At 40.6% G+C, this 18,293-nt stretch overlaps 1 protein-coding gene across 4 annotated transcripts in view; it reads right to left on the bottom strand.

The window, feature by feature from the left end:
- thsd7ba (thrombospondin, type I, domain containing 7Ba) overlaps positions 1 to 18,293 on the bottom strand; it is a 291,739-nt gene that overhangs the window by 66,671 nt on the left and 206,775 nt on the right. For all 4 annotated transcript variants that reach the window (XR_014532628.1, XM_083536063.1, XM_083536062.1 and 1 more), the window contains 3 exons: positions 12,726 to 12,917; positions 9,778 to 10,044; positions 8,672 to 8,850 (listed from right to left, as the gene is read on the bottom strand). Coding sequence is in view for 3 of the 4 variants with exons in the window: in XM_083536063.1 (XP_083392189.1) it covers positions 8,672 to 8,850; positions 9,778 to 10,044; positions 12,726 to 12,917 (638 nt within the window). In the remaining variant the exon portion in view is untranslated. The remainder of the gene's footprint in view (positions 1 to 8,671; positions 8,851 to 9,777; positions 10,045 to 12,725; positions 12,918 to 18,293) is intronic.

Here is an 18,293-nt window from a genome sequence, read left to right as displayed (position 1 = left end):
AAGAGGATGGACAGGATTAGAAATGAGTTTATTAGAGGGACAGCACATGTAGGACGTTTTGGAGACAAGGTGAGGGAGGTGTGATTGAGATGGTTTGGACATGTGCAGAGGAGGGACATGGGGTATATCGGTAGGAAAATGCGAGGATGGAGCCACCAGGAAGGAGGAAAAGAGGAAGACCCAGGAGGAGGTTTATGGATGTGGTGAAGGAAGACATGCATGTACAGTTGGGTTAAAAGAGGCAGATGTAGAGGACAGGGGGGTATGGAGACGGATGATCTGCTGTGGAGACCCCCACTGGGAGAACCCGAAAGAAGAAGAAGAAGAAGAAGATACTATAACTACAATACAAAATAATATATCGCTATTGTGGTCCTTTCCTTTATTCTCTCTCTTTTGATCTCTTACACTCACACACTTACACCAATGACTTTTTTCCAGCTCAGTTTGATGACCTTTTACTTTACCTGAGTGAAATTTACCGAACTTAAATCCTGGAGCACACACACACACACACACACAAAGTTATAATTTGCCCAGTATTACCCAAACACATTTATCTCACCCTCATGGAGAGCAGAAGAGACATTAACCAGGCCAAACTGGGTCCAGAGGCCACATAAAGAGCGTTAGCGTTCGTTTAGCCATCTGTGCTAATCACACCAGAGAAACACGTCTGTATCTGCTGCATGCTCTCCGAAGTCATCTGCATGCTGACCTCTACACAAAAACACGTCCTTTACAGACTAACCAAGCATACAGAGCTCGTTCCCGACCCCACTACAGCACCATGTCCCCGACCTGCACCTACATTACCTGCTATAATATTCTCATTACCAACAAAAAACATGGATCACATGGTTCTCTCTATCAGCTCATTCTGCATTCTGGAGGGTATCAACATTAACCTCCACCAAAGTTCCTGCTGTGATTATTCCTGGAACTCATCACTATGATGCTCCCAGCTGGGAGGAGGTTTAAGGGTTAGTGGTGAGCAGGGTTTCTTTTTAAATCTACTGCCCATATGTTTGATCTGTCCATTGACCATCATCTCAGCTTGCAACCATGAATGAAAAAAACATTTAGCTTGCGATCGGTCACATGATGGAACAGAACCATGATTTAAACGCTAACAAGAACTTACAGGAAACACTATGTTTTTTTTACAGTGTGTCACTTGGAGCTTTTATGAAGGTGTAGCATTTCCTAGTGGTGTCGCTTGTGGGTGTGGCCTGTTTAATAAAATGCCACATTAGGAATTGTTATGGTATGAGGTGCACAAGATACATGCTCGACTTGAGTTCTCAGATTAGCATTGCACACCCAGTGCATTAGCTACGTACGAATTGACAAGAAATTGCTTTATTTATAGACGATCACACACCGTCCCTTTAAAAACAATCCTCTTGCACAGTAATACAGCGCCCCCAGCGTTCTTCAGTAACGTGACCTTCTGCGTTTCGTGCTGGATCTCTGCAGCGGTGTCAAAACAAAGAGCTGGACCTTCATGTTCGGGAAGAGGGTAAAATTCGTAGGAGCCAAATCTGGTGATCCGACGGTCATCATGCAGGAGTTGCCGGATGTTTTTCCGGTGGTTGGGCTTATCGAAGCTCCTGTCAGCTTTCAGTGATGTTCTTCTGCTCTTGAAGCGAATGTGCCACTTGAAACACCACAGACGACTCGTCACGGTGTTGCCGTATGTCAAACGTGTGCCGTCTCAAACGTCTCTTTGGCAGTTTTTCTCAGTTTCACGCAGAATTTTATGTTTGCTCTTCGTTCTAACTGGCTGTCCGTGATAAAACCGCAGTCATGGTAACGCAGGTGGTCAGAATAGCACCAGTTACACCATTAGTTTCCTAATACAAATATACAAGTATTTGGAAGATGCCATTATTTAGATTGGCAACTTTTTCATTCACACGACTGAGCAATTGAGGGTAAGAAACTTGCTCCAGGGCCCAGGAGATACTTAACAATCCTTATTTCTGACTGGGTTCCTGACCTGACTTCAAATCTGTCTGATTAATCATGATGCCCTACCTCTGGATAGAGTTCTCTTTAATTAGAGATGCTCTGTACAGCTGGAGATGGTTCCAAATTTACAGCCAAAAGATCCACAAAGTTCCTGAGCAACTCAAGAACTTTGAGTCTGCTACAATGTGGTCAGGACATTTCAGTGATAAGAATGATGTTCTGGGACTTGAACTCACAACCTTTATGATCCACCTCAACCACTGAGCTAGCATTACTCCTAACAGGAAAAAAACCTGACCTCCTGTCTTCTGCCTGTAGATTTAACTCATCTATAGACAGAAATATTCATAGCTTTAGTTTGTTCAGATCTTTGGAATTAAAGTCACAGTTCAAATGGTTCCTGGTTGCAAGATCTTTCAAAATCCCTGATACACATATGCACATATTTGTACAAATTATATAATTATAAGAAAATCAGAATAAACGATGAGATGCTTCATGGTTTGGGGTTCTGGAACATCTGAGCAGCCAGTAAAAGGACATTGTTCCTTCAGGTCCTAGTTTACTCAATATTCCAGCTTTTTTTTCCACTAAGGAAACATTCTGTTTATTTGTACATACATAATAGATGTATTCTGTAATAGACCGAGGTAGAGGAAATAGGGAATTGTCCTCTCCTCCACACTGATGCTCGTATCCCTCTTTTCGAGCCACACTCGAGAAAAACTGCATGCTAACTGACTCATTACGCTCTCGTCCTGAGGGCCGGCATGTTTTTCTGCGTTCCTGCGGAGAGCGGCTTCAGAATCGGCAGATAAAAAACACATCTCCATTACAATAATAATGCTTGTTTATGTCCTGAGTAATAATGAAAGCGCATGCTTCAGCACGCTGAATCCATTAGCACAAGGAGGAACACCGAGCTGGAAAAACAAACCGATAAAAAAATATATATCTAGAAAATAAATAAATACATAAAAAACAAGTTAAAATCAGGTTTAAGTGCATTCCAGAGAGTAAATATCAGTGCACCAGTCACCGCTGTGTGTTTACAACAATAAATACACAGGGGTGTTAGTGGGGACCAGTTGTGTATTGCACTCATTCTAAATCATTTATACAGTACGTTGACTACTAGAGCAGCTACCATACAAACAAACAAACCAACAACAAACATTAATTATTTAATGAAAGTGTTTTATCAACAATAATTGGTAAATTCAGTGCAAATAAATCCCAAACAAACAAACAAACAAACAAACATTTGAATGAATTAATGTATTAATTACTGGATTCATTTATTGTCTAATTAACATTTAGTTATTAATTTAAAATCCCTACTTCTAAAATTATTTAGTGCACAACAAAATTATTAAAAATGTTTTACGCATTATTAAATAAGTAAACAAAGATTGCAAATTATAATTAATAAAATAAAAATAATAATTCATTGCTCAATTACTGGATTAATTGGTTGTTTAGTTATATGTTGATTTCTTTCTTTCTTTCTTGCTTTATACATTTTTTTAAATCTTAAATTATTTAATGCAAACCAACAAACAAACAAACAAACAAACAAACAAACAAATAAATAGTGGAAACTAATTAAGGAATTGATTCATTACTGAATTCATTTATTGATTGATTCATATTTATTAATTTATGTATTTGTTTGTTTGTTTGTTTGTTTATTGTTTGTTTGCTTGTCTATCTATTTCATATTCTTACTTTTAAAATGATTGACTAAATGATCATTTCTATTATTTAATAAACAAAATAAATATATAGCTATTTTTATTATACTTTTTACTCAATTGATAATTTTCTAATTCATTCTCACTTCTGTTCAGGAAAGCCGCAACCAACGGCAATTTCATCAACTTGGAGGAGTACACATCAACAGTGACCAGCTACATCGGCAAGTGCATTGATGATGTGAACATCTCCAAGACCATCACTACACGCTCCAACCAGAAGCCGTGGATGACTGCGTCCGCCTTCAGAGCATGGGGACAAGACGGCCTTAATGACACAAGGGCCAAACTGTCCCGTGCCATCAGAGAGGCGAAGTGCACACGCCAAGAGAATTCACGGCCACTTTCAGGACAGCGGACACACCCGGCGCATGTGGCAGGGCATCCAGGCGATCACAAACTACAAGAGGACATCACCTGCTTGTGACCGGGACGCCTTCCTCCCAGATGCGCTGAACGATTGCTACGCCCGTCGCTAGCGGATGTCTTCACCGACATCTTCAACATCTCCCTGAGCAGCGCCATTGTTCCCACGTGCCTCAAGACGACAACCATCGTTCCCAAACCGAAGAAGTCTACTGTCTCCTGCCTCGATGACTATCGTCCCATAGCACTCACACCCATCGTGATGAAGTGCTTCGAGAGGCTCGTCATGAGGCATGTCAAGACCCAGCCTCTACCCGCACTGGACCCCATGCAGTGCGCGTATCGTCCAAACCGCTCCACGGATGACTCATGACTGTGACTCATGAAGTTCGCAGATGACACGACCATGGTGGGTCTCATTAGCAAGGACGATGAGTCAGCATACAGAGAGGAGGTGCAACAGTTAACAGCTTGGTGTGTCTCTGAACGTCGACAAGATGATAGAGAGCGACCATTCTCCACTGATCATCGATGGATCCTCCGTGAAGATCGCCAAGAGCACCAAATTACTTTGTGTTCATTTGGCGGACAACCTCTCTCATCTCTATCATGGACATTTACACCACACGCTGCATCCGCAAAGCCAACAGCATTGTGGACGACCACACACACCCGTCACACACACTCTTTACCATCCTGCCATCAGGAAAGCGGTTCCGAAGCATTCGGGCTTCACATCCAAAATGTGTAACAGTTTCTTCCCTCGAGCCATCAGGCTCCTCAACACAGAACTGAACTGAACTCACACACACACACACACACACACAAACAACTGTGTGACTGATCTGTACAAACTGTACAAACACACTCATACTTACTTCGCACACCCATCACTTCATTACCATAAACTGTTTACATGCCGTTTTTGCACATCTTTCCTGGACTGCTGCTATTTGCCTTTTTGCACAACATTTTGTTTACATTTTTTGTTACTGTTCACTTTACGTCTCTTACACACCACAGTGTGTAATATACAACAGATTTACTGCCGGCGCTATTTTGTATTTTGTGTTTTGTGTATTTGTCTTTGCACTGTCTTGTGTTGTTTTTGCACTGTTTGCACCAGGTTGCACACATGCACTTTATGTTGCGAGGACACTTACTAGTCCTGAACCCTGTGTTTCCTGTTTCTGTGATTGTTGTTGTATGGAGCATCAGGGTTCTGGAGGAACGTTGTTTCATTTCATTGTGTACTGCGTAGAAAGTGTGACTTTTAAAAGTTTTTTAAGTTGGAATGTCAATACTGGCATTTCCCATATTGTGTGTTTGATGGTTAGCGATAAGGCTAGATCAGTAGCGTAAATGTTCTTCTTGTGGAAGATCGAACTGCTTGTGTCCTTCCATAGATAGTCGACATATAGATGTTCAGTTCAGCTTGTTTATTACATCCAAACACATGCTCCTTACAGAAAGACTCTCCATCCTTCTCACTGATCTACAATATAAACTGCAATCATACAGAACATATTCAACCTCCAGGAGCTCCAGTATAATGCCAGAAATTTAATGATGAAATGCAGACCACTCACGTTTTCTGGATTGTGAAACTTGGACGATGCAGTTGAGTCCATTTTGCAAAATCATCTGCACTTTCTAATACTCCCACCACCATGCTTCAAATCTGGAATATACTTCATTTATTCAATTATAATCACACTATTGCAGATGTGTGTCATAAAGATAAGACCAGAAACTTTTTCTACATCTGTCTTTAAAAGTTTTTTACTTTAAAAGGTCGGGAGCACGCTTGGATTCCGCACAGTTTACACTAACCTTCTGAAAGCACAACCAAACAAGAGTCATTATGTGGGATGTAGCAAAGACTCGCTAGTTCCACAGGAGCAGCAGCTAATTATCCTCAGCATGGAGAAATGTCAGGTTCCAAAAGCACAAATAAAGCCAGAACCTTTTTATATTGTTTGACAATCAGAAACATTCTGGATCTATTCTATATGCTCAAAGACGTCTTGATGTCAAACGCCCCTTTAACCTCCACCTCAGAAATGCTAATCGTTTGCATTATGTGACTGACTTTGTGATTTATTAACTGTGAATGCTGATGCCCTTACAGCATGAACTCTACATCAAGTCCACCTTAGTCTCAGAACTCTAAATTTGAGCTTAATTATGTAACACACTATCAGCATGAGGGAGGAAATAAATAAGCTCTAATGGTGACTATTATTGCCGCCAATGACTCCCATGAGCGTTCTCTTCCCGTTCCAAGCAGACTCCTGGGAATTTTAATAAGTCTGGAAGGACACTTGGTCGGCCCTCCATACTGTTACAGTAGGTTTATGGAGAGCACAGGAGGTACTTACAGTATTATACACACCTCATATACTCACTCAAACTAATCACCACTAAAACTGTTTCCAATGCAATTGTTATTTTACCTAATTATTAATAACTAGGTTTAAGAATTAAGAGGTTGTGGTGAGAGTTTGAGTTTAAGGATTAGGGTTTATCTCAGGGTCTAGATTAGGGTTAAGATTTAGGGTCAAGATTAGGAGATAATGTTAGTGTCTGGATCAGAGTTTGGGTCAGTATTAAGGTTTAGGTGTTGGGTTTGGGTCAGGATAAGGGGTTAAGGTTCAGGGTTAGGGTTTACAGTCTAAGTCAGGGTTAATTTTAGGGTCAGGATTTAGGGGCTAAGATTAGGGTTGAAGATCTGGGTTAGGATTAAGGATTAACTTCAAGGTTAGTGGGCTAGGGTGAGGGGTTGAGGTTAAAGGTTAGGCTTTAGGGGTTGGGTTAGGGTCAGGATAAGGGGGCTAAGGTTGGGGGTTAAGGTTAAAGGCTAGGATTTGGTTTAGGGTTAAATGTTAGCGTCAGTTTTTTGTAAGGACTAAGTTTTAGGGTCAGGATTAGCGGTTAGGGTTAAGTTTTCAGACAGGTTTAGGGTTAAGGTTTAGGTCAGAGTTTTCTCTTCACTTCAACTTGGAGACCCAAACCTGGTCCAGCATGACAATGCCCCTGTGCACAAAGCCAGCACAATGATCTGCTTTTCATGGGTTGAAGTGAAAGATCTGTTGCTATAGAGCTTTTAAACACCTTTGAGATGATTGTAAACACTGAGTGCACCCCTGACTTTACTAACACCACTGTAGCTATTTTGCCACCCAAATGAGGATGGGTTCCCCTTTTGAGTCTGGTTCCTCTCAAGGTTTCTTCCTCATAACATCTAAGGGAGTTTTTCCTTGCCACAGTCGCCACAGCTGATAATCAGGGATAAACACACATCGTTAACCTTAACTCTTACAATTCTGTAAAGCTGCTTTGAGACAATATCCGTTGTGAAAAGTGCAATAGAAATTGACTTGACGTGACTTGCTGAATAAAATCTCATAAATCTCCTTAAAATCTAGTGGAACATTTTCCCAGAAGAGTGGAGCTTATTATAAGAGCAAATGAAGACTCAATGTGGAATGGGATGTTCAAAAAACACATAGAAATCTTCCGGTGTCCACAAACATTTGTCCAATAAATGTTTGTACAGTGGGGTTTTTTTTAGCTCAGTTTCCGAGGTTACTGTGACATCTCTAAAGTTGTGGGAAATGTATTTTAGTAAGTACTCAGAGTTTTTTTTTTTTAAAAGAGGAAAAAACAAATGTAACCAGCATGAGCCCAGGACTTCACTTCCAGCAACACACACATCAGGATGAATCAGAGTTGTAATTGTTGTTATTAATCAGATTCAGCTGCAGCTAATCAGGATTGACATTTACACTTCTCAAACACTTGCTGTTCTCTTATCAAATAACCTTTAAAGACTATTCTAATTAAGTACGATTGTCATTTAAAGATGGCCAAGTGCCCAGCACGTCATGAAGACATGCTAGCAGGCTTTTTTTTATATTAGAAAAGCCTGCTAGCATGTCTACGTTTTGTGGTTTTACTATAGATCATAATCACAATATCATAACTCATGTTTCTTTTCACTTTATAGCTTATCAAACAGCCTAGCATAATACATCAACTTCATATTAGCCTGATGTCCTATAATGTATTGCCATGTGGAGATTCCAAGACCGGTAATGTGTCAGTTTATTAAGCAATCGAGTTAGCTAGTTTTGCTTGAATTTGAGCGATCTTGATTTTTATTACATGATAGATAGCTTAAAGTCAGTTTGCTCGTTAGTGTCTAGAGATATAGATTCATATCGCTAGGGTGGTTTGGCTAACATTTGCTAACTACACTACATGGCGCAAAAAATATAGATTCAAATATCAATCTTTCGGTCAGGTGTCTATAAACTGTCCATATAATGTATTTAAAAGGGCGGGAAAAATTTGAGCTGTACTGCTTTGTAATGGACAAATTTAGCTTATGATGCTAAACAATGAAAGTTTGAATCAGTATGTTATTCTAATTTCTAGCATTGAGGAGTGGTGGCCAGTTATAGGTTCCTACCCCAATTCCAACCCTTACACACTCTGGGGTTTGTCTTATAAATATTGAATTGTTAGCCTGAGCCAGTTGCTGAGGACGTTGTCCTCTTTCCCTCACACCTCACCTGATTCTTCAGGTCAAGTTTGGGACAGGGTCGCCCCCCATTAAATGGTTTCTCTCGCAGCCATCTGAAGCGAACCCTCAGTCCACTGCCACAGGACACGCTGCAGGGGGACCATGGGGACCAGGAGCTAAGACGACAGTCCAGGGGACATGGGATGGAGCAGGTTTCCTCCTGCAAATCTGAAGGACAGAGGGAAAGATGAGTCAGGAATGAGACATATAAAGACATAAGGAAAGAAATCTGCTTCATCATGGCACCTGTTAGTGGGTGGATTTATTTATTAGGCAGTAAGGGATCATTTTGTCCTCAATGTTGATGTATGGAACAAATGGGCGAGCGCAAGGATTTGAGCGAGTTTGATAAATTGTGACGTCTAGATGAGTGGGTCAGAGCATCTTCAAAACTGCAGCTCTTGTTGGCTGTTCCTGGTCCTCAGTGTTCAGTATGTATCAAAAGTACTCCAAGGAAAGAACAGTGGTGAACTGGCGACAGGGTCGTGGGCGGCCGAGGCTCGTTGATGCACGTGGGGAGTGAAGGCTGGACCGTGTGGGCCGATCCAACAGATGAGATCCTGTAGCTCGAACTGCTGAAGAAGTTCATGCTGTTGATGCTTGACGGGTCACGACTGTTTTAGCAGCAAAAGGGGGCCAACAAAATATTAGGCAGGTGGTCCTGATCGGTGTAGCTGGGAGTGGGAGGCATTATTTTGACTTTCTGAAAGGATAACAGGGATTTGTCAGACTTTTTGCAGGTGAGTAAGGGGTTGGGTTTTTTCTGTTGGAATTGAAAGGTTTGGTCAAGTTTTATGGAGACTTTTTGGAGTGGTGAAAAACAAGGAACAGTCGTGGTTCGTCAATACTTACTAAGAACGGAAAGAAAGGGAGGTAAAGAAAGAAGAGTGTTTGATATCTGTTACATGTACTTTACAGCACAGTTAAATCTTTTCTTCACATATCCCATTGATGTTAGGAAGCTGGAGTCAGCTCGAGAAAGGTAACATAAATCTGACCTTTCCAAAAAAGTATAAATGATATTAGGATTGTATTTATTAATCTGAGAAGGTTATTCCCTAGCTTTCTGGGGTAATATGAGGGTTTCAGACTGACCTGTCTCTGCACAGTGAGATGGATCAAGAAGCCGTCCACTCTGGTCAAGGCAGGCCATTGCATGGTAGTGTTTTCCCTCCCCACACTCAATCACTTCCTTTTCTCCTCTCCATCCATTTGGTGACAGAGTCGCTGGGGCTTTGGGCAGGATACACACTGACCAGTTGCCCCAAGGTTCTGAGATTAACTTGTCACACACACATGGCTCGGATTCCACCAACGGATACACGTCCTCCTTCAGACAGCGCTCTCGCTTCCTGCTCCGCCCTGAGAAGGAGGAAAATAGAAGGATTATTATGCAGGGTATTTATATGGGTACAGTGTACTCTTGCCACCCTGATGTTGGTAAGGTTCCTATAAGAGCACGTCCAATTATGAATTATTTTATTCATCAAAGACTTCATACATATTTTTACCCATTCGGTGTCATCGGATGTTCTTAAAACCAGTTAATTTCTGTTGTCCCTGTTATAGCAACTATATATATATATATATATATATATATATTGTTTTACATTTTTACATTATCTTCTTTTCTTAAAATGTGCACCTGGAAGCTTCTGTCACCAAAACAAATTGCTTGTAAGTGAAAACATACTTAGCAAATAAATCACTGTCTGATTATGTTTCCAAAAACAGATGTTCCTTCACCAGCTTCTCTTTATTCTGTTCCTTGATGTCCTAAAAATGAAGTTCCAGAGCTCTGATACTGGAGACTTCATGTTCAATGTTCAATAAACCTACAGAACACTGTTTATTTTTTTATTTTTTATTTTTTTAAACAACAGATTAGAAATGCATGTAACTTGCACATTGTCAAACCAATTTTAGCCAATAAGAATCCAGAATTCATTGTTGCTGTGATTTAAGCCCATACAAAGTTCACTGCATTATAGGCTGGATATTTTATTATAATTATTGTTATTATAATTATTATTATAATTATGCATAATAAGAAAAATCTCAGAAACAAAAATGTATCTTTCTGTCCCCCAAGATATTAACACAGCACTAGTTTAACTGGAACAGTTGAATATGTTTAAACCAACACTTAGCCTGGCAGCCTGGCTAATGTGCGTTAGCATGCATAGCATCACCAATGCACCACTCCATTACCAGCATGAAAAGTAGAGTCATTTCACACCGCTGAGAAATCACAGCTGAATTTAGCCTTCAGGCATTTAAGATCCTCATACTGAGCTTTAATTCGAGCTGTAATCGGTCAACTTCCACACCTGCGTCACTCAGCACGCTGCCTCGGGCTTTACATCTCATTTCAGATAAAATATGAAGAGAAAATGATAAAGACTTCACGTGCGTTTGATGTCAGTCGCTGCGTTTGGTCAGAAGGTAATTTAATTCATTGTCTCGAAAAGCAGATCTGACAGTAATGCAGGGTTTATAATAATGCGTCCCGTTTTCTTATCGTTTCCAACTTCATTTCCAACAGCTCCTCTGCAGGGACGTGCACAGCCTTCAAGATTCCTGACTAGCGTTGCAAAATTCCAGGAATCTTGTCTGGAAACTTTCCATGGGAATTCATGGGAATAAATAGGAATAAATCAAGGATTTACAAAATTGCAGGTCAGTTGAAAAAAAATCTTGCATGATAATTTTGGATTAAACAACCAGATTTAATGCAATTTTAGTTGAATTTCTGTACTGTGCATTTACCAATCACATGCACACAGCACAAACGTTTGGGGACACGTGAGCATAAGATTGGGTTATGATCATTTCTATGCATCCCATTTTACAATTAGTCCTCATTTGCTGCTATAACAGCCTCCACTCTTCTGGGAAGATGTTCCACTAGATTTTGTAGAGATTCATTCAGCTGGAAGGGTGTTAGTAAAGTCAGGTACTGATGTAAGTGAGGTGAGGAGGCCTGGGCTTTAGTCAACGTACACATTCTTGACAAAAATTGTAAAGGTTTGAGCTCTATAGCAGGAGAACAAATGGAAAGCAGATCTTCATGGAGCTGGCATGACACTCTAGCAGGAAATGCTGTTAAATTCGTTCAGAAGCCTTTCAGCAATACAGAATGCCAGACTTTGGCTTAAGAACATCAACTGGACAAGACATATCGCATTTGGGACACGGCCACGGCCTCTAAGTGCTCCAAAGGGAGGAATACTCTCCAGTTTCTTTCCTCTTCTTTCAAGCCTCATCAGCGTCTGTCGCCCGTCTGCCTCCTTCTGAGCCACTGCGGAGTCATTTTCTGGTTTTGACACTCATTTTCCATACTCAAAGATCACCTACTGTGAACGGTTCCAGCAGGAGATTAGAGGCGTCTCAGCTCTCAGGCTTCGCTGCGTTTGTTTTTCAAAAGACGTAAGAAAAAAAAACTTATGATTGGGTTGTCATTAAAATCCAAAGCTGCTTACATGGTGCATTTTTTTTCTTCTCACAGACGACGAGACACATTCATCAAACATCTAATCCGCACACCAAAATAAAACCACCGGAATTTAGACGATTCGGAAATCTCAAGATGCTGAAGCAGAACACAGTCAGGAGAATAAAAACAGAAATAGAAATACAGTGGTGTTAGAAATAACAGCTGTAGGTGATCTTCCTCTCAGAAATGAATGTTAGCATGGTGGGAGATTAGCACACACACTTCACTACCGTATCCTGCAGCAATAACAGTTCTTACAAAAACGGGTTCTTATACATGAGATGAATGGTCCACAAAAGCATTGATTGAAATCTTATGACTGTAAGATGAAGGAAAAGGGGGCGGGGCTTCCAGACAGTTCAGAACACTGTCAATCATTCCAGATTCTGATTGGCTCATATGTTTTTTAATTTGATAGCATGGTTTTAGACTTGCACTAGCATGAACGTTCCTATGGACGCATTGAAACTCCATTAGTGACTGCAGAGCAGAAGACGAGCAAGTGTGTATGTGTGTAAGTGTGTATGTGTTTGAGTGTGTTGTTCACCTGTGACAGTGCGTTTGCGGGTCCGTGTCCCTTCACAGCCAGAACACTCTGAAAATTTGGACCAGGGGCTGAAGGTGCAGTCATCTTTACAGGAAATCCAGCAGCTCTGCACTTGAGGAGGCATTGGCCCCGCCCACTGTACACACTCGGACATGCCCACTGGTTCGTCGTTCTCGTTCACACAGCTCAGTGCTGATAACACACACACACACACACACACACACACACACACACATATATATATATATGTGTGTGTGACAGGATCCATTGCCAACTGTGTTTCTCAGACTTTATGAAGAAGGAACCTTGAGAGGAACCGCCCTCAAAGCATACCGAAATTCATCTAAATACAGTATCTACTCATTACGATTTCATCAAGTCTATTTTGTTCACTGATGGAGTACAAAGTAGTTTGCAATCCAAACACTATCTTCATGTGACTAAGGTTGTTGGTTATCATGGTTGTTGTAAAGGGTTGCATGATTACCCTCTACAATACCCTCATGGATCTTCAGGCTGTCCATGCTGGAGGTCATTTTCAGCCGCAGTGTTCATTTCAAACAAATCTTTTATATAAAACTGGACTAATGACTAATCTCAGAGAGGGATTTATTTGTTTGTCACGTGACAGATGCACAGGCTCTGGACAGGAAACATCTTCCACGTTATGAAGGACGTCTCAAAATGGACAAATTACTCAGATGAGTGGTGAAAACATCAGTTTGTTCTGCACGGAAACGCTGCCACTTCCTGTCATCGACAACGTTTTTACGACAGTCGAGCGTAAAAAAAAAAATTAATATTAACCTCCTACGACCTGGGTGTCCACATACGTGGACATTGTGCACGATGGTGTCTTTATTGTTCTCTGTAGATACAGACCGAGTGTCCACATAAGTGACATCATTTTTTTCCAAGAAGAGCTTCATGTTCAAAGAAAATATATGGTTTTAATAATTATTGGTTCTTCCTAAACCCAAATAACTGTAAGAAATCTAAAATGCAAGCCGAACCAAAGCTCAGGTCTTAGGAGGTTGAAAAAAAAATAACCATACCCACTTTCACATATAAAGACTTCTCTATTAACCAAATAAAGTCTAATTTCTGCCAATTTAATTTATGTAAAAAAAATGTTTATTGCATTGATTTGATTTATTCTATTTAATTTGTGTGAATAATTCTTCTACTGAAAACGGGATTTTTTTTTACCTTTAATGAAACAAATAATCCAAATAAAAACCTGAATCGATCATTTTTTTTGGCTGTGAAAAAGGACAAAATGATGAAATGATGGCACGGCTGATGAAATTATTTCGCACAAGGAAATAATTAGTTTTCCTCCATTGCAGGTTTCAGTCATCACCTGAGAGCATGACGTTCCAGTCTAAAGTCCTGCATTTATTATGTTTTCTCACCTGTGACTTCCTTTTATGCAAAAGCAGTTTTTATGACCTCATTTTAATTAATTTATATCACAATCAGGCAGAAAGTAATAAAATGCTTTTATGTATATAAAACATTAAACAGATATAAACCAGATGATGTTCTTTCTTCATTTACATTTATGAAATTTGGCAGAAGCCTTTATTGTAGCTCGCTGTGGCTGGGATTTAAAGTAGAAGTTTACAGGAAGCATTAGCAGGAAAAGAAACAGGACATAAAGAGAGAAAATAATCAGGATGTAGAAAAAAAACCATGAAACTCAGACAGGAAGGAATCAGGAAGGAAGAATGGGAAAGAAACAGGAAGTTGATAAGGAAGAGAAGTTGGTGTAGTAAACAAGCAGGAAACAAGGGCAGGGAAAGAAACAGGAAGTAGAGATGCCCAGGATTCAGAGGCATAAGCAGGAAAAACAGGAAATACACAAAGTATAAAAATGTTATGTCAGGTGGTGGTTGTGTGTATTAGGGATGGACAGGAGTCGTAGTATTGAGGACTTCTGGACAGCTTTGGGGAGTGGTGCCACTGGCTCCTGAATATCATGAAAACCAAGGAGACGGTAGTGAACTTTAGGAAGTGTGAAGGAGACGGTAGTGCATTTTGGAAAGTGTGAAGGAGACGGTAGTGGACTTTGGGAAGTGTAAAGGAGATGGTAGTGGACTTTAGGTAGAGTAAAGGAGACATTAGTGGACTCTAGAAAGTGTAAAGGAGACGGTGGTGGATTTTAGGAAGTGTAAAGAAGACGGTGGTGAACTCTAGAAAGTGTAAAGGAGACGGTGATGGACTCTAGGAAATGCAAAGGAGATGGTAGTGGACTTTAGGAAGTGTAAAGGACATGGTAGTGAATTTTAGGAAGTGTAAAGGACATGGTAGTGAATTTTAGGAAGTGTAAAGGACATGGTAGTGCATTTTGGAAAGCGTGAAGGAGACGGTAGTGGACTTTAGGAAGTGTAAAGGAGACAGTGGTGGACTTTAGGAAGTGTAAATGAGACGGTGGTGGACCCTAGGAAATGTAAAGGAGACGGTAGTGGATTTTACAAAGTATAAAGGAGATGGTAGTGGATTTTAGGAAGTGAGAAGGAGACGGTAGTGGCCTCAGAAAGTGTAACAGAGACGGTGGTGGATTTTGGGAAGAGTGAAGGAGACGATAGAGGACTTTAGGAAGTGTAAAGGAGACGATAGTGGCCTTTAGGAAGTGTAAAGGAGACAGTAGTGGATTTTGGAAAGCGTGAAGAAGACGGTGGGGGATTTTGGAAAGTGTGAAAGTGACTGTAGTGGACTTTAGGTAGTGTAAAGCTGTGATTAAACCCATTACTATCATGAACAGCAGATTGGACTGAAGGACCAACACTGATGCTGTGTATAAGACGGGGTTGAGCAGAATTTATTACAATGCATGCAGCAGGACGCTGGAAATGTTTTATCAGTCTGTTGTGGCGAGTGCCCTTTCTATTGCTGTGGTCTGCTGGGGGAGCAGCATCAGTGCCAGGAATGCAGGCAAGATCAATAAAATCATCCACAAGGCCGAATACATAATCAGACACAAACTGGACAGATTGGAGACAGTGAGGGACAACAGGCTCCTGTCAATCAATCAATCAATCAATCAATCAATCAATCAATCTATCTATCTATCTATCTATCTATCTATCTATCTATCTATCTATCTATCTATCTATCTATCTATCTCTCTCTCTCTCTATCTCTCTCTCTATCTATCTCTCTCTCTATCTCTCTCTCTATCTATCTATCTATCTATCTATCTATCTATCTATCTATCTATCTATCTATCTATCTATCTATCTATCTATCTATCTAAAAATGAAGTAGATGAAAAACAGGACGTACACAAAGGATAGAAACAGGAAGTAGATATCGGCACAAAATGATTAAATGCAGAATGAGTTTAAAGACCAGTAGAGGAGGAAAAAAGTGAAAACTGCGTTAGAAAACCAGCTCATCTGTTCATCTTTAATCTCACGTCTCTACCTGGATGTTTCTGTCCTGCTGTGCAGAATAAATGCCATCAGTCTGTTTATTTCTCGTCTCTCAGCCTCCCTTCAGTTTCTTTTTAACTCCGTTTTACATCTTCATGCTGAATGATGGAAAATTATACACTTCAGGCAGCAGTTATTTTCTCAGGTGATTCTGTGAAGCTGTTTTTCTTCTTCCTTCCTACTAATGCAGCCTTCTAATGTTCTACTCCACACATTTAACATTGTGTTGTGTGTGTTGTGTGTGTTGTGTTGCAGTGTGCTGTGCTGTGTTGTGTTGTGCTGTGTTGGATTCCGGTGTGTTGTACTGTGTTGTGTTGCATTCTGGAGTGTTGTGTTGTACTGTTTTGTGTTGTACTGTGTTGTGTTGTACTGTGTTGTGTTGCATTCTGGAGCGTTGTGTTGTGTTGTGTTGTACTGTGCTGTGTTGCATACTGGAGCATTGTGTTGTGTTGTACTGTGTTGTGTTGCATACTGGAGCGTTGTGTTGTACTGTGTTGTGTTGCATACTGGAGCGTTGTGTTGTGTTGTACTGTGTTGTGTTGCATACTGGAGTGTTGTGTTGTGTTGTACTGTGTTGTGTTGTACTGTGTTGTGTTGCATACTGGAGTGTTGTATTGTACTGTGTTGTGTTGTACTGTGTTGTGTTGCATTCTGGAGTGTTGTGTTGTGTTGTACTGTGTTGTGTTGCATTCTGGTTTGATGTGCTGTTTTGTGTTGCATTCTGGAGTGTTGTGTTGTACTGTGTTGTGTTGCATTCTGGTTTGATGTGCTGTGTTGTGTTGCATTCTGGAGTGTTGTGTTGTACTGTGTTGTGTTGTACTGTGTTGTGTTGCATTCTGGAGTGTTTGTTGTACTGTGTTGTTTTGTGTTGTATTATGCTGTAATTTTACTGTGTCATGTTGCACTGTGTTGTGTTGTGTTGTATTATCCTGTGTTGCATTCTAGTATGCGGTACGTTGTTGTTTTGTGTTGTGTTATGTTGTAATTTGTTATGTGTCATGTTGCACTGTGTTGTGTTGTGCTGTGATGTGTTGCATTCTGTTGTGGTGTGATGTATTGTGTTGGTCTGTCTTGTGTTGTGTTATGCTGTAATTTGTTATGTGTCATGTTGCACTGTGTTGTGTTGTGCTGTGATGTGTTGCATTCTGTTGTGGTGTGATGTATTGTGTTGGTCTGTCTTGTGTTGTGTTATGCTGTAATTTGTTATGTGTCATGTTGCACTGTGCTGTGTTGTGTTGCACTGTATTGTGTTGTGATGTGTATTATGCTGTGATTTGTACTGTGTTATGTTGCATTGTGTTGTGAACCAAGTCACTTATTATGTTAAAAAAAGAGCAAAAAAGAAGTGAAGAAACAGGAAGCTGAGAGAGGAAAAAGGAAAAGGAAAACAGGAAGCAAAGACGGGAAAGAACCAGGAAGTAGGATGAGGAAACAGAACGGAAATACAGGCAGGAATGTAGGGAAAAAATAAGCAAGAAAAATAGCAGGAAAATTGTAAATGCGAATGTGGCAGGAAGTACAAACCAGAGAGGCAGGAAGTAGAACGAGAGGCAAGAAAGAAGCAGCACTGTAAATGATTAAAGAAGATGTGGAAGGATAGAAGGAGTATGTAGAAATGGTAGACAGGAGGGAATCAGGAAACACAAGCAGGGAAACAGGAAGTAGATATTTTCAAAGCGATAAAAATACAGGAAGTGCAGATCAAAACAGGAAGTTGGGGTATGAAACAAGCAGGAAAGAAACAGGAATTAGATATCTCCAGCATGCAGGGAGTCCGGGGAAGATGGCGGACCGGATCTCCATCATGTTAACTGACAAGGAAGAAATCGAAGACAGTAAGACTCAGTTTGAATCTTCTGTTTGGGAAGTTTCTGCTTTGAAGAAAGACGACGCAGAGTTTAAGGAACGTGTCTTAGCACTTGAGCGATACAAGCTCCGGTGGAATCTAAACTACTGGTGAAAATTTACCCACCGTGGTCCTCAAGCATCAATCGCATCGTGGACTCGGTCCATCGAATAGGTCGACGAGAAGAAAACAAAACCAGGCAGGTCATTGTCTAATTCACCCAGAGAATAAATACACCCGGGATGCGCTGTGGACGATGACCATGGATCATGTGATCTGCTGAGA

This window comes from Silurus aristotelis, assembly GCF_946808225.1.
Source record: "Silurus aristotelis genome assembly, chromosome: 3".
In the NCBI taxonomy this organism is placed as follows: Eukaryota; Metazoa; Chordata; class Actinopteri; order Siluriformes; family Siluridae; genus Silurus; species Silurus aristotelis.
This window is presented reverse-complemented; position numbering and strand designations above follow the sequence as displayed.